Raw genomic sequence first — 17,489 nt, forward strand, 5'->3', positions numbered from 1 at the left:
CGAAATGAAAACTTTTCGTCAGTGTTCACACAGGAAAAAGACAATGTTGTCGAGGAGAATACTGAAACACAGGCTACTAGACTAGATGGGTTTGAGGTTCACAAAGAGGAGGTGTTAGCAATTCTGGAAAGTGTGAAAACAGATAAGTCCACCGGGCTGGATAGGATTCTCTGGGAAGCCAGAGAAGAGGTTGCAGAGCCTTTGGCTTTGATATTTCTGTCGTCATTGTCTACAGGAATAGAGCCAGAGGACTGGAGGATAGCAAATGTTGTCCTCTTGTTCAAGAAAGGGAGTAGAGAGAACCCTGGTAATCATAGACCAGTGAGCCTTACTTCGATTGTGGGTAAAGTGTTGGAAAAGGTTATAAGAGATAGGATTGATCATCATCTAGAGAGCAATAAATTGATTAGGGATAGGCAACACTGTTTTGTGAAGTGTAAGTCATGCCTCACAAACCTTATTGAGTTCTTTGAGATGGTGATGAAACAGACGGATGAGGGTAAAGTGGTTAATGTGGTGGATATGGATTTCAGTAATGCATTTGATAAAGTTCCCCAGCATGAGATTGAGGGTGATTTAGCAGTTTGGATCAGAAATTGGCTAGCTGAAAGAAGCTGAAAAATGGTGGTTGATGGGAAATGTTCATCCTGTAGTTGAGTTACTAGTGGTGTGCTGCGAAGAACTGTTTTAGGGCCACTGCTGTTTGTCATTTTTATAAATGACCTAGATGAGGGCGTAGGAGGATGGGTTAGAAATTTGTGGATGGCTCTAAGGTTGGTGAGTTGTGGATAGTGCTGAAAGATATTGCAGGTTACAGGGGGACATAGATAAGCAGCAGTGCTGGGCTAAGAGGTGACAAATGGAGTTTAATGCGAAAAAGTGTGAGGTGATTCACTCTGGAAGGAGCAACAGAATAAAGAGTGCTAGGTTAAAGGTAAGATTCTTGGTAATGTAGATGAGCAGAGAGATCTCTGTGTCCATGTACATAGATCCCTGAAAGTTGTCAGCCAGGATGATAGGCATATGGTGTGTTAGCTTTAATTGTGGAGGGATTGAGTTTTGGAACCACGAGGTCATGCTGCAGCTGTACAAAACTCTGTTGTGGCAGCACTTGGAGTATTGCATACAGTTCTGGTCACTGCATTATAGGAAGGATGTGGAAGCTTTGAAAGGGTGCAGAGGAGATTTACTAGGATGTTATTTGGTATGGAGGGAAGGTCTTATGAGGGAAGGCTGGGATACTTGAGGCTATTTTCATTAGAGAGAAGAAGATTGAGTGGTGACCTAATTGAGACATATAAGATAATCAGAGGGTTAGATAGAGTGGACAGTGAGAGCTTTTTTCCTCAGATGGTGATGGCAAGCACGAGGGGACATAGCTTTAAATTGAGGGGTAATAGATATAGGATGTAGTTTCTGTACTCAGTGTAGTAAGAGTGTGGAAAGCACTGCCTGCAACAGTAGTAGACTTGCCAACTTTAAGCGCAACATTGGGGGCCTGTACTGTGCTGAAATGTTCCTTGTTCTATATTTATTGTGCAAATGAAATGCATGAATTTTAATGAGTTGATTGGTTCAGTTTCATACATTATGTATCTTTTACTGATACTGCCTACTGATATTACTAACTTGTCAATACTTGACAAAGTCATTCTCCATATTGATGATTTGTTAATCAATGAATTATCAGATGTGTCTTGTGCCAAATTCAAATTTTTCTATTAATTGTTGGGGGTAAGCACTGCTGCCTCACAGCGCCAGGGACCCGGGTTCGATTCCAGCCTCTGGTGACTGTGTGGAGTTTGCACGTTCTGCCGTGTCTGCGTGGGTTTCCTCCGGGTGCTCCAGTTTCTTCCCACAAGCCAAAGATGTGTGGGTCAGGTGAATTGGCCATACTAAATTGCCTTAGTGTTGGGTGCATTAGTCTGGGGTAAATGTGGGGAATGAGTCTGGGTGGGTTACTCTTTGGAGAGTCAGTGTGGACTTGTTGGGCCAAAGGGCCTGTTTCCATACTGTAGGGAATTTAATGTAATCATCAAGTACAAATTATTTAATGGTCTTTTTAAAAAAATATTTATTTGAAATGAGAGAGAGGAAAAAAAACAAGGCAGCAACAGCGAAAGAGAAAATACAAAGAAAATCCTGTAAGTGGGAGAAAGAAAGACAGAAATAGAGAGGAAGGATAGTGAACAGACTGTGCTGGCCATAGTGAAGAAGAATAAGAAGGGTTGGCAGACGAGGAAAAATAAATATTTTTATATTTATAACCTTATTTAAATAATAATTATTTCAGTGTAATATTTAAATGAGATCTTCAAAAGAAATGAGTTCCATTTAACTAGTTAATAAATTTTCAGTTTGTGGTCTTTGGGATTAGGTTTGTGGGAGAACTGAATTTTGTCTTGATGCATAACGTATTATTATAAACAACAATTTTTCTAATCTATCAATATTTATATTGTGAGATGAAGATTAAAATCTGCATGTGCACAGGTTCCACAAAGCATTGACCAGTCAGAAGATGAAGGATTTCAGTCAGCATCCAACCTTACTCCAGATTCCCAGTCAGAACCCAGTACATCTCCGGACATTGATATATGGAGTGCAGTGCTGACTTATGAACCTAGCAAGTATAGATGTTGGGAACTAATTGGCTGGTAAGTGGAAAATGGATTTTTAATGTTAGCTGTTTCTATGTTTGATTATCCTACAATTAATAATACATATCTTTAACAACAAAGAGACAGCTTACAATTTCCTGCTCACAACATAGAGGCAGTTTTTTTGTGATTTGATTGAAATGATTCATTTATAAGTACAATTCAGGCTACTGACTCATACACAGATGCACCTCTATATGTTTAAGTATAGTTTTCTGCTTGCTAAGATACAAAATAGTGCTCAATTATGTCAAATCATTTTCAACTTTCTCAGTAGTCAACCAAAAACGCAGACTCCATAAGGAGATTAAGTCTAGTTTGAACTGAGACCTGCAAGGTTTTGCCTACCAAGAGTGAGAGAGTGTGTTGTAGGATTCACCGTTATCATTCAGCAATGAACAGGAGACTCTTATGATGACCACTACTTTTGTCTGAGTACTCAATAAAAGCTCAGTCATAAATGTTTAAGTTAAAATAATAATAGAATTGTTCAGAAGTAAGATAATTACACAGAAGCAGAGCAGTGCAGCAAGGCACTCAGTTGGACAGTAATTGATTTATGTTATACATTAAATGCTTTTGCAAAGGCTTTTAAATTATAATGTAACCTAAGAACTCGGAACGGAAGTAGGCAATTCAGCCCCTTGAGTTTAGATCTAAACTGTTCAATCTCTCTTCATAAGACAAACACCTCAGCTCTAGAATCAATCTAGTGAAACTCCTCTGAACTGCCTCAGTGCAATTGCATCTCTCCTTAAGGGGACCAAAATTCTAAGCAATAATCGAGATGCTATCTCAAGATGACGTGACTCTTCTCTTCTCTTCTTTTATGCTTTAATAAAATTCCACTCGTCTTCCTTATTACCTGCTGTGCCTGTATCATAGTTTTCTATGATTCATGCATAAGGACATGCAGATGCCTTTGCACTGAAGTGCTCCTGAGTTTCTCCCCATTTCTATAATAAGTTGCTTTTATGTTGATATTTACTTTGCACAGAGCCTTGAGACTCTGTCTCAAACCAGGAATTAAAGCCTCTAATACCGTTCGATGGTTATACATCGTCACATTAATACAAAACAGGCCCATTTTTCAGAATGGTTAGGCATTTAAGTTACCGAACTCATTTGACACAATCATTTCATGTGAAAACCATTAATTCAGGCCATTTGTAATTTGTGAGTTTATGAGAGAATCTACTGTTTAATACAGTAAAATCTTGATAAGTCACAATTGGATAATTCAAAACTCCAGTTTTGGTGAAATTGTCACTCATTCCTGCTGGCAGAATAGGGAATCCAATAAAAGGATGCCTGTGTTAAGTTGCACAACTGTGCTGGTAACTGGTTAGCCTGAAGTTGTGCACACTTCATAATGACTACACCAATCACACTTATGGCATTAAGCCACTCAAAAGTGTGAAATCACTGGCAAGCCTGCAGCACAACTGCAGAATATTCTTGACCGTGTCCTGAATGAGCAACGACCAAGAGCTCGCAAGTAAAATCAGACTCTTCTTCAGTTCATTCACTCCCAGTATTTAAAAGACGAAATGTGTAATTGTAGAAAGTGAAGCAAGGAATGTGTTTCTGCTATGACTTGCGTAGAAATGGATGGCCAAAAAAGTTGGCACTTTTTGTGATAGGCAAGTCTAAGAATGCATGTTACTTTGTGATTTTCAAGATCCTACTTGTCCAGGACAAAGTTAACAAAATTGCCTAGAATACCACTGGCATTTTTCAGGTGTCGATCAGAAAAGTGAACAAAATATATGAACATTTTTCAGTGCTTTTTAATGTACCAGGTCAACGAACTGAAAGATATAGAATTTTTTCACATTTGCTGTATCACCATTTCCATGTTTTGATATGATGCTTTTTAAAGACAAAACTGGTTACATGGGGCTTCCTTGCTGACTTGAAACTCCACTTAACATATTAAATTTATGAGTGGACCCCCCACACTTTGACTTATGGTAACTTAGCTGTAGTTTCCATCTGAAGTGTATATCTTAAATGTATTTCAAATTATTCTAATAATTTCTGCTCGTTAATTATTTGATTCTAATTTTTAACCAGATAAAGGGATTGCTTTAAATGCAGCAAAGTTTTTATTTTAATGTACATCATTCCCTCAACTCCACATACAATGCAATAGTCTTCAATGGTGAGGGAGGGAGCAGACAATCTCCTATCTGACCTCACCCAAAGCTATTCTGTAATAGGTCATAAAAGTGTAAATGTTTTCTTCTCTTACTGGAGCATTGTATTCATTTTATCTTTACATGAAGTTACTGACATTAAGAGCTCTCTTGGGCATAATGGTCACTTTTTTGCCCTAAAGCTGGAAGTGCAGTTTTTCCATTCATTTTTATATGTAACTGTATGTATCAGACCTTTTATTGAATAACATTTAATAGTGTAAGTGATTAATGGTATAGAATGCAAAAGTTAGTTTTATTTTTATAATGTAAAACCTGCACCCCAACCTGCAAATTTATAAGAAAAAGAAAAACATTTACTTCATTCGAATTTTATCTTTTCATTCAGCAGTATTTTTAGCTTATCTTTAATCCCTGAAGCAATTTAATTAAGGTGATTTAATTTATAGTAAAATCAGATGTATTTTTGTTTTAGTCCTCCAGGTAAAAAAGAGGAACCGTATCTTACTGAAGCAGGTCGAGAAGCTTTTGACAGGTTCTACCAATTACGTAAAAGTGAGCTACAGCTCATTGGGGGTACGCTGCTGCAGCCAACACCAGCTATACTTCAAAAAGAATCTGAGTTAGTTAAAGATGTCCTGAATGTCCTCATTGGTGTAGCATCAATGACTTTTTCTCTGAATCAGGTAGAGGATTTGTATTATAACTGTAGTTAATGAGCATGACATTTGATTTTTACATTTGAGGCTTTTATAGTGTACTACAGTACTTGTAAACTAGTTTTTCAGTTGGATAGTAATAAATCTAAATAAATAGAATGAGGTTCTAGTTTTTAACCTTCACATTGAATTTCATAGAACCTAGTCTCTGCAGATGATCATATTTCAGTTCGGCCTCCCCAAAACCCTCCTCCATATCACTGTAATGTCACATTCATCCCCTATTTCTTGCTTCGACTTATTTATCTAGATTGCTCTTAAACGCATCTGTGTTCTTAACTGCAACCACTCCATACAACAGTGGATTCAGCATCCTCACCATTCTCAAAAAAATATAGTTCTTTTGAAGTTCCCATTAGATATGACTATAACTTTTGGTCTCTTTTCCAAAACAAACAAGCAAACAGACACACATACACACACATATACATATATATACACAGACACATATATATCATTCGCACATTTGATGTTATGAATTATACAAATAAGGAATTATTGATCATCCTGGATCTCTAAATCCAAAGGTTACAGCATTATTCTATTTAACAAGGTTGAGAATATCTTGAAAGGGGTGAAAGCTCATCTTTTTATGATAGTTCTAATGAGTTAAATATAGGAAAACTTGAGACATTTGCTTGATGCTAGCACTAATCACAGTGTACACAAAGTACTTATTATCTCTTGCTGTATTAAAATAATTGAACTCTTTTATAAATACTGAAAGTGCCAAAGTCATCAAACAACTGGAATTGTTTTAAACGTTACTGGTGTTTGGTTACAAAACAGCAGTGTAATAACTATGCAGTAATTTAATCATAAATTGTGGAAAACTGATTCAACTGTATGTTTCAACCAATATTTAAGTGATTTGCTTTTTATTTTATGTCTCTTCAGTCTCTCCAGGCATTTGTAGTTAAACAAGGAGTGTATGTCTCTGGAACATCCCCTGAGAGTATGTATAACCTCCTCTCTGAATTGGCTGAAAATGGAACGTACTACACCCGGCTCAGTCACTTCTCGCTTCAGCCAATTCTTGACTCTACATACAATAAAGGCCTTGTTTTCCAGGTTTTAGTCAGTTTTGTAATTGGATTCTTTTTTATAAGGCTCTGCAACAAATTAGTTTTTTTATCATAACTTTGATTATTAGGAAATTTGATCACAATAGTAAAGCACTACTTTGTTGTTGCTTTAACCAACACCTGAACTCCACGGTAAAGTTCACATGCTTATTAGTCTGCTTTTTGGCAGAACATTTAATTACCTAGTTAAAAATAAGTTATGTTCTTAATGCATGATGCTTAAGAATTCTATGTATCCGAATAACCTTTGCAATTTTTAGTATCAAGACACGTGTTTGTTCAATAGGGAAAGGCGTAAAATACATTTTGAAATTTAGGGTGTAGGGTGTAGGTTTGCTCGCTGAGCAGTAGGTTTGATATCCAGACGTTTCATTACCTGGCTAGGTAACATCATCAGTGGCGACCTCCCAGTGAAGCGAAGCTATTGTCTCCTGCTTTCTATTTATATCTTTCTCCTGGATGGGATTCCTGGGGTTTGTGGTGATGTCATTTCCTGTTCGTTTTCTGAGGGGTTGATAGATGGCATCCAGATCTATGCATTTGTTTATGGCGTTGTGGTTGGAGTGCCAGGCCTCTAGGAATTCTCTGGCATGTCTTTCTTTAGCCTGTCCCAGGATAGATGTGTTGTCCCAGTCGAAATGGTGTTTTTTTTTCATCTGTGTGTAGGGCTACAAGGGAGAGAGGGTGGTGTCTTTTTGTGGCTAGCTGGTGTTCGTGTATCCTGGTGGCTAACTTTCTTCCTGTTTGTCCTACGTAGTGTTTTTGGCAATCCTTGCTTAGAATTTTGTAGATGACGTTGGTTTTGTCCATGGGTTGTACTCGGTCTTTTAAGTTTGTTAGTTTTTGTTTGAGAGTGTTGGTGGGTTTGTGTGCTACTAGTAGTCTGGCTGTCATTTCTGAAACTTTTTTGATGTATGGTAAGATGGTTAGGGTTTCTGGCTGTGTTTGGTCTGCTTGTCGTGGTTTGTTCTTGAGGAATCTGCACACTATTATTTGAGTATCTGTTCTTCTTGAATACGTTGTATAGGTGGTTCTCCTCTGTTTTCCGAAGTTCGTCTGTGCTGCAGTGTGTGGTGGCTCGTTGGAATAGTGTTCTGATACAGCTTCGTTTGTGTGTCTTGGGATGGTTGCTGGTGTAGTTAAGTATTTGGTCAGTGTTTGTCGGTTTTCTGTATACGCAGGTTTGTAGTTCTCCTTTGTCCTTTCTTTCGAAACATTTTGAAACGTTTTATTGAGTTTGATAGAAAAATTTGCACATATTTCCCATTGTCAGACATCAGGCTTGGGATGTTAGGTTCAGTTGCAATGCTTAGGATTTAGAGGCAAAACTGCTCATGAAACGTCAGGTCCTACAATTTACAACTGTAGAAGTATATTACTCTGATACTAGTTTTCAGAGCACAGCAAAAGTTGAACTTTGTAATATACCAGTGTTAGTACACAAGAATGAACCTGCAAAACAAATTGAACAAGTTATACTTATATTTTACTAGGCTTTTACAAGTGGATTGAGGAAATATCTACAATATTATAGAGCATGTGTATTATCAACACCTCCATCACTGAGCCTTCTACCAATTGTCTTTCTGTTCAGGAAACTGGGACGTCAATTAAGGTCAGTGTAATTCATTTTGTACAGTGTGTACATTAAAGGTAGTCTTAAAATATTAAAATTTGCTATCATAGGTCAGGCTGAAAACACGAATGATTCAATTTTCTGTTTATTACTTTGAATCGAAAAGTATTATTTCATTTTGAATAACTCATTTAATATTTTCGGTTAACATGTTGTTAATTTTTTTATATATGTCTTGCCCATCAATTCCAAATACCGAAAGCATACTCTGTTTACTAGATTTAATACTAAAGATCCACTTTGGCTAAACATACTTCTAAGTGATATCTTATTATGAGACCAATGATTAATTTGTAAAGTGATCTATACCCCTGCAATCTGCAACCCTTCCAGCCACAGATATTTTAATCAGAGCGGCACGGTGGCTCAGTAGTTAGCACTGCTGCCTCACAGCGCCAGGGACCCAGGATTGATTCCAGCCTCGGGTGACTGTGTGGAGTTTGCACGTTCTCCCCATGTCTGCGTGGGTTTCCTCCAGGTGCTTCGGTTTCTTCCCGTGATCTAAAAATGGGCAGGTTAGGTGAATTGGCCATGCAAAATTGCCTATAGTGTTCAGGGATGTATAGGCTAGTTGTGTACGTCAGGGGTAAATATCGGGTAGGGGAATGGGTCTGGGTGGGTTACTGTTCAGAGGGTCCATGTGGACATGTTGGGTCGAAGGGCCTGTTTCCACACTGTCGAGATTCTAATTTTAATTCTAAAGCCTGTTCCGAAGCAGGTAGAACTTGAAACAGGGCCTTCTGGCTTCAAGGTAGGGACATTACTATTGTGCCATATCAACCCCAAATTTTTCACTTGTATATAGAGATCTAAATGTGATCATTAATCTAACTAAAAGTTTGATTTGATTTTCTAATTTCTGACAATCATGAGGTTTCAGTTCCTCTCTCTTTGAACTACTTTAATAAGTATTTGCTGTAAGGGGAATGGAACACTTTGAATTTCGCCATTTTATTTTGGCCACCAGTAGATCATTTTAGGAATTTTATTGGAGCACCGGAATGGGCAGGCCAAAGGAGTAACACTTGTGAACTAATGCTGAAAAAATCATATGAAATTCACTTGTGATTATTCAAAGAAATTAAACAGATTAGGAGATAATAATAACATTTCAGCCATCTAGATAAGTAACCCCTAGTATGTTGAAACATTTATAATTTGAAAGAAACAGCAGAAATTAATGTGTATTTCACTTTTGGAGAAAATGTGCATACTCCTTGTGATGAGTGTAGACTTGTTTAAATGCATGAGTTTGTATCGGGTGCGTTGTCTAATTAATCTAGTTGAATCTTTAATGAGATAATTGGCTAAAGAATCCTGTGGGATTCTATTACAATGCGAAAGCACATAGAATTGGAGATAATCTTGTGACATGACTTATTAGTTGACTTGTATATTGGAGAGGGAACGGAACATTTTCTTACTTGTGGAATGTGCGAATGGTCTCATACAGTGATCTGAATGGTTGGCTCAGATTTTCAAGAGTTGTATATTCAGGCCCTAACAGTCTATTCTTGACCACCAGTGAAGTGATGAAGGGAGTCATCAACAGTGCTATCAATTGGCACTTGCTGAGCAATAACGTCTCACTGACAGTGGGAATTAGAAGAAAAACTTTCCCCATTGGTTGATGTCATACCTAGCACAAAGGAAGGCAGTTGTAGTTTTTGGAGGTCAGTCATTTCGTTTTAGGGCATCTCTGCAGGAGTTCCTCAGGTTAGTATCCTAGGCCCAACTGTCTTCAGCTTCTTTATTTACCTTCCCTCTATCATGAAGTGGGAATGTTTGCACAATGTTCAGCATCATTCACGGTGACTCAGTTTCCGAAGTAGTCAGTGTCCAAATGCAGCATGATCTGGACAATATCCAGGTTTGACTGAAAAGTGGCAAGCAATATTTGGATCACACAAGTGCTAGGCAATGACTATCTCCGACAAGATAGAATGTAATCATTGCCCAGTCATTCAATGGCATTACAATAATTGTATCTCATATTGTCAATATCCTGGGGTTTACCAAAAACTGAACTGGACTAGCAATTTAAATATGGTGGCTGAAAGAGCAGATCAGACACTCGGTATCCTGCAGCAAGTAACTCACCTGACTCCTCAAACGCTGTCCACCAGTTACAAGGCACAAGTCCAGAATGTGATGGAATGCATCTCGCTAGCCTGGTTGAGTGCACCTGAAAAACCAATAAAGAAGCTTGATACCATCCAGGACAAATCAGCCCACTTATTGGTACGACACCATACCATATCACAAACGAACACTCAGCGGCAGCACTACAGAAATTTGCCAAAGCTACTTAGGCAGCATCTTTCAAATTGACAACCACTGCCATCCAGAAAGACAAAGGCAGCAGGTACAGTCTGTTCTGATATAAAGTGTGTTTCTTCAATGCGAATTGGCTATAACATGAAGAATTTAGATTATTATTTGTAGTACATGAACTTTCCTTGTCTGTATTGGCTATAACGCTATTCTGATTCCATTGGTTTAAATGATGCTGCTATTATACAACTTTCTTATAACACGTGACCACACAGGAACAGAACTATTGCATTATAATAGAACAGACTGTACATGGGAACAATGCCACCAACAAGTTCCCATCCAAGCCACTCACCAGCCTGACCTGGGGATGTATCACTATTCCTTCAGTGTCGCTTGTTCAAAGTCCTCTAACTCCCTTGCTCATGGCATTGTGGGTCATAGACTGCAGCAGTTCAAGAAGGCTGCTGGGATTAAATGCTGATCCAGCCTGTGAAGTCCACATCCCATGAATAAATGAAAAAAAATTAAAGGTTTCAAAAACTGTCATTCGATGGATTTTTGTTAGGGAATGATAGGGAGTCATAGAGTCATACAGCACGGAAACAGACTCTTTTGTCCAACAAATCTACGCTGACCATAATCCCAAACTAAACTAGTCCCACCTGCTGGTACTTGGCCATATCCCTCCAAACGTGTCCAGGTTTATGAATTTAAAATGGCAAAGACAGTTGAAGCTGAAATATGTTGCTGGAAAAGCGCAGCAGGTCAGGCAGCATCCAAGGAGCAGGAGAATTGATGTTTCGGGCATGAGCCCTTCTTCAGGAAGAAGGTTGAAGACAGTTGAAGTACATGTTAACCATGATTTCATTGTATGGGAGAGCAAACTGGAAGAATTGAATTACCAATTCCTACTATTATGTATATTAGTGATGAATATGATACTATAATATTTAGAAAGGCAGTAATTAATATGTAAGATCAGTATAATGAAAAAAGATGCCAAACGTAAATGATTTGATTACTACTGAGGGGTGTACCTAATTTTAAAAATAATTTTGTAGGCGTTTGGATGTTTGCAATATTCTGTGGATATTAAACAATTTATTTTTAATTTGACTTTCATTTGCTTAGTAGCAGTTATGACAATTGCTGGGAATAATAGTGAATAGTAAATATGTGCTTTGCAGGTATTTGTCTGAATTATGTTGTATAGGATCCGGTGCGCTGGGAGGAAATTCATCACCTTTCCCCACTGTAAGTTCTTATTGTTTTTGTTTCACTCTGATTCTTATTTTTACTGATGTAGATGTTGCCTTCTTGGTTGTGGTAATTTTCCACGTTTTCCTCTGTATATTTTCCCTATTAGGCCTGTGAGCACTGGCTGGCCATTTAAATAAATGTAAACAAAAGTTAGCCTAATTCTGCCCTCCTGCAAAAAGCATGCATGCAATTCCAGTAGGAGTTTACTTGCGAATGATTGGAAACAGTGACCCCTTTTTGTTTTCCTTTCATCACCTCGGGATACATACTAACTATTCATTTCCACCTTGGTCATTTTCATGAAATTTAACACAAGATTTGTTCTGCTGTTGCCACTTATAATCAGATAAATTTTACACTGGTAATATCTGACAGTTAATAGTACTCTTTGTGATGAATAAGAAGATTCTGTTTAATGGTTTCTGAAGTTGCTGCACACTGACAATGGCAGCTTGGAAGAAAGCAGAAAGAACTCGAGTTACCAAGCACCACGTGACTAATTGCGTGTATCTGAAGTGTAGTCGCTCTTTAAATATAAAAGAAACTTATTGTGAAGAAATCATGAAGCTGCTTACTCTCGGAACAATTGGAGTCAAATTGTTTTACTCCAGATTCAGAGGTATCCTGTTGTTCGTTCTGTTGGTGGAGTTTGTGGTCCCATGGCCAGCAAACAGACTACTACACTAGGGCATTATTTGTGATGTGTCCATCTGCAACAATAGGATACTTAGAATGTGGTGTTTTCCCAGTTCTATGCAGAGGCCACCCATTGCCCATTGACAGATGTTTCAGATATGATTTTATCATTGTTGAGCTGCACTCCAATGGTGAAAGATGGGTGGTTCTGCAACTGGCAGCAAACATCATACTACCCTGCCCATTGTGGGGAAACATATTTCTTCAGTGAGTAGGTGAGCAAATGCAAAGTTAGATGAAACCGAACGAACTGTGGATCTGTAAATCAGACACAAACAGAAGTTGCTGGGAGAGCTCAATGGGTCTGGCAGCATCTGTGGAGAGAAATAAGAGTTAACGTTTCAGGTTATGTGATCCTTCCTAAGAACAGAATTCCCAGTTCTGAGGCAGGGTCATAGAGTTAGAGTGTCAAAGAGATTTACAGCATGGAAACAGACCCTTCAGTCCAACTTGTCCATGCCGATATCCCAACCCAATCTAGTCCCATCTGCTAGCACCTGGCCCATATTCCTCCAAACCCTTTTAAATGTTGCAATTGTACTAGCCTCCACCATTTCCTCTGGCAGCTCATTCCATACTTGTACCACCCTCTGTGTGAAAAAATTGCCCTTTAGGTCTCTTTTATGTCTTTCCCCTCTCACCTTAAACCCATGCCCTCTAGTTCTGAACTCCCTCACCTCAGGGAAAAGACTTTGTCTATTTATTCTATCTATGCTCCTCATGATTTTATAAACTTCCATAAGTTCACCCCTCAGCCTCCAATGCTCCAGGGAAAACAGACCTAGCCTATTTCAACCTCTCCCCATAGCTCAAATCCTCCACCCCGGCAACATCCCTGTAAATCTTTTCTGAACCCTTTCAAGTTTCACAACATCTTTCCAACAGGAACGAGACCAGGATTGCACGCAATATTCCAACAGTGGCTTAACCAATGTCCTGGACAGCTGCAGCATGACCTCCCAAACCCTGTACTCAATACTCTGACCAATAAAGGAAAGCATACCAAATGCCTTTTTCACTATCCTATCTACCTGCTACTCCATTTTCAAGGACCTATGAACCTGCACTCCAAGATCTCTTTGTTCAGCAATACTTCCCAGGACCTTACCATTAAGTGTATAAGTCCTGCTAAGATTTGCTTTTCCAAAATGCAGCACTCTGCATTTATCTGAATTAAATTCCATCTGCCACTTCTCAGTCCATTGGCCCATCTGATCAAGATCCCGTTGTATTCTGAGGTAACCTTCTTTGCTGTCCACTACACCTCCAATTTTGGTGCCATCTGCAAACTAACTTTACCTCTTCTGCTCACATCCAGGTCATTTATATAAATGATGAAAAGTAGTGGACCCTGCATCGACCCTTGTGGCACTCCACTGGTCACAGACTTCCAGTCTGAAAAACAACCCTCTCACCACCACCCTCTGTCTTTTACCTTTGAGCCAGTTCTGTATCCAAATGGCGAGTTCTCCCTGTATTCCATGAGATCCAACCTTGCTAACCAGTCTCCCAAGACCAATATTGTTTTTTGCCAGTGTCTTTAACTGATGCTCAGAATGCAGGAGCTCATGGTAGAACATGTCATGTGCAATTTTGAATTGGTCTTCCAGTATTTTGCTGAAAGTGATGGTGTTTTGGGCGAGGCTGTACTTCTTGCTATTCCTACTTCTTTAATGTTGACACCATTGAGTTCCTAAATAACCTTGAAACTTTGTTAAGTTTTTGATTATGGAGATAAGAGGAGTGCACAGAGTAGAAACTTAACACTAACATGACACTAACAAGTTCAAGGGAATTGAGAGATCTTTGGGTATTGGTCCACAGATTTCTAAAGACAACAGGACAGGTTGATAGAGTAAAGGTGGCATACAAGACACTTGCCTTTATCAGTTTTAACATAGGAGCAGGGAGCTTATATCAGGGTTGTATAGGACATTGGTTAGGCCACAGCTGGACTGCTGTGTTTACTGTCACTACACTATAGGAAGGATATCATTGCATTGGAGGTGGGACAGAGGAGATTCACTAGGATGTTGCCTGGTATGGAGCATCATAGCTATGATGGGAAGCTGGTTATTTTCTTTAGAGTTGAGAGAGGTGAATAAGATTGAGGGGCATGGACAGCGTTGATAGAAAGCAGTTGTTTCTGATTTGAAGGTTCAATAATAAGGGTGCATAATTTTAAGGTGAAAGGCATGAGGTTTAGAGGGGATTTGAGGAAACAAAAAAATGGTGTTTGGAGGAAATATTCCAAGAGTGTCAATTCGTGTTAAAGCTTGAAGCATATTAACAGGTTCTGGAGCCAGTACTTTGTCTAGATTTAGGTGGAAAGACAGTTTTTTTTCTCTCTCCACGTGCTTAAGGCAGGCTTTGTATTCACCATAATGATTGGTCCTGAAGACCATGATTGATCTTGCAGGAAAAGTTCCTAATTAAACCTTCAAAAACTTAGGAAACCCGTTCTGGAAAGAAGCATCATTTATTGTTAAATCCTAAAATAGATAGTCCCAGCCTGCAACAGACAGTTCTGAAGACCTCTATCTCTGCGTCTGCTTTCTTTATATTATAAGTCAGAAGTGCTCTTACACACACATTACCAAATCACTGTGACTTTTTTTTGACTGATGTGGGTCTGCTTTATTTTATTGTTTTTGTTTATGAAGGGCTCTGATGATAAGTACCAACTGGGCTGGCGTTTGCCTGTTATGACAGGAGCTGTTATTCACTGAACTCCACAAAGAGATTAATTAGTGATTTTCTTGGAATATTTTTGTTTCTTTTAAAGGTGGGAAAACAGAATTGAATCCGGAGTTAAAATTGGCAGCATAAAAAAAAGCAATTGAGCAAATGGATCCTAGTGTCCATTCCCAATGCACAGGTTATGCTGTTGGCTGAGGTCCAAACTGCATTCACTTGCATCTAACCTAGTTACATCTGAAATTTGAGAGACTAAGTTATACTTTTGGATGTGCAGACAATTAATATTCATCCTTTGCCTGCCCAAAGGATCTTGGAGAAATGACTGTACATGTTGTGGAATGCACAAACCAGTTCTTTCCCCCCCCCCCCCCCCCCCCTTCTCTTCTCCCTCCCCTCCCCCAGGTATTCAATAGGTTTCATAGCTAATGTTCATCTTCAAAGTTTGTGCGAAGATTTGTAGCTCGGGTGCTCGTTGCTGTGGTTCTGTTCGCCGAGCTGGAAGTTTTTGTTGCAAACGTTTCGTCCCCTGGCTAGGCGACATCATCAGTGCTTGGGAGCCTCCTGTGAAGCGCTTCTTTGATGTTTCCTCCGGTGTTTATAGTGGTCTGTCCCTGCCGCTTCAGGTTGTCAGTTTCAGCTGTCCGCTGTAGTGGTTGGTATATTGGGTCCAGGTCGATGTGTTTGTTGATGGAGTTTGTGGATGAATGCCATGCCTCTAGGAATTCCCTGGCTGTTCTCTGTCTGGCTTGCCCTATGATAGTAGTGGGCGGCACGGTGGCACAGTGATTAGCACTGCTGCCTCGCAGTGCCAGAGACCCGGGTTCATTTCCCGCCTCAGGCGACTGACTGTGTGGAGTTTGCACGTTCTCCCCGTGTCTGCGTGGGTTTCCTCCGGGTGCTCCGGTTTCCTCCCACAGTCCAAAGATGTGCAGGTCAGGTGAATTGGCCATGCTAAATTGCCCGTAGTGTTAGGTAAGGGGTAAATGTAGGGGTATGGGTGGGTTACGCTTCGGCGGGTCGGTGTGGACTTGTTGGGCCGAAGGGCCTGTTTCCACACTGTAAGGTAATCTAATCTAGTGTTGTCCCAGTCGAATTCATGTTGCCTGTTGTCTGCGTGTGTGGCTACTAAGGATAGCTGGTCGTGTCGTTTCGTGGCTAGTTGATGTTCATGTATGCGGATTGTTAGCTGTCTTCCTGTTTGTCCTATATAGTGTTTAGTGCAGTCCTTGCATGGTATTTTGTACACTACATTCGTCTTGCTCATGTTGGGTATCGGGTCCTTCGTTCTGGTGAGTTGTTGTCTGAGCGTGGCTGTTGGTTTGTGTGCCGTTATGAGTCCTAGGGGTCTCAGTAGTCTGGCAGTCAGTTCAGAGATGCTCCTGATGTATGGTAGTGTGGCTAGTCCTTTTGGTTGTGGTATGTCCTCGTTCCGTGGTCTTTCTCTTAGGCATCTGCTGATGAAGTTGCGCGGGTATCCGTTTTTGGCAAATACCTTGTATAGGTGTTCCTCTTCTTCTTTTTGCAGTCCTGGTGTACTGCAGTGTGTTGTGGCCCTTTTGAATAGTGTCCTGATGCAGCTTCGTTTGTGTGTGTTGGGGTGGTTACTTTCATAGTTTAGGACTTGGTCTGTGTGTGTGGCTTTCCTGTATACTCTTGTAGTGAATTCTCCGTCTGGTGTTCTCTGTACCATCACGTCTAGGAATGGGAGTTGGCTATCCTTTTCTTCTTCTCTCGTGAATCGGATTCCTGTGAGTTGGCGTTGATGATCCGGTGTGTTTTTTCTATTTCCGTGTTTTTAATGATTACAAACGTGTCATCGACATATCTGACCCAGAGTTTGGGTTGAATTTGTGGTAGGACTGTTTGTTCTAACCTTTGCATAACTGCCTCTGCTATGAGTCCCGAGATTGGTGATCCCATGGGTGTTCCGTTGATTTGTTCGTATATCTGGTTGTTGAATGTGAAGTGTGTTGTGAGGCACAAGTCCAGTAGTTTAAGTATGCCGTCTTTGTTGATTGGTTCAGCGTCCTGTTTTCTGTTCTGTATGTCCAGTAGGTTGGCTATTGTTTCTCTGGCTAGGGTTTTGTCAATCGAAGTGAACAGTGCCGTCACGTCGAATGATATCATGGTTTCTTCTTTGTCTATGTGTATATTTCTGATGATGTCCAAGAATTCCTGTGTTGATTGTATAGAGTGTTTGGATCCGCTGACCAGGTGTTTCAGTTTCTGTTGTAGTTCTTTGGCCAGTTTGTATGATGGTGTCCCTGGTAGTGATACTATGGGTCTGAGTGGGATGT

General features: G+C 39.7%; 1 protein-coding gene across 1 annotated transcript in view; it reads left to right on the forward strand.

Moving 5' to 3' along the window:
- tubgcp6 (tubulin gamma complex component 6) overlaps nt 1–17,489 on the forward strand; it is a 63,093-nt gene that overhangs the window by 7,028 nt on the left and 38,576 nt on the right. Inside the window, exons 3-7 of the mRNA XM_043713746.2 lie at nt 2,494–2,657; nt 5,295–5,505; nt 6,436–6,609; nt 8,117–8,238; nt 11,724–11,790. Of these exons, the coding sequence (XP_043569681.2) occupies nt 2,494–2,657; nt 5,295–5,505; nt 6,436–6,609; nt 8,117–8,238; nt 11,724–11,790 (738 nt within the window). The remainder of the gene's footprint in view (nt 1–2,493; nt 2,658–5,294; nt 5,506–6,435; nt 6,610–8,116; nt 8,239–11,723; nt 11,791–17,489) is intronic.

This window comes from Chiloscyllium plagiosum, unplaced genomic scaffold, assembly GCF_037043375.1.
Source record: "Chiloscyllium plagiosum isolate Xiang-an unplaced genomic scaffold, Cpla_swu_hap1 HiC_scaffold_23, whole genome shotgun sequence".
Taxonomy (NCBI): domain Eukaryota; kingdom Metazoa; phylum Chordata; class Chondrichthyes; order Orectolobiformes; family Hemiscylliidae; genus Chiloscyllium; species Chiloscyllium plagiosum.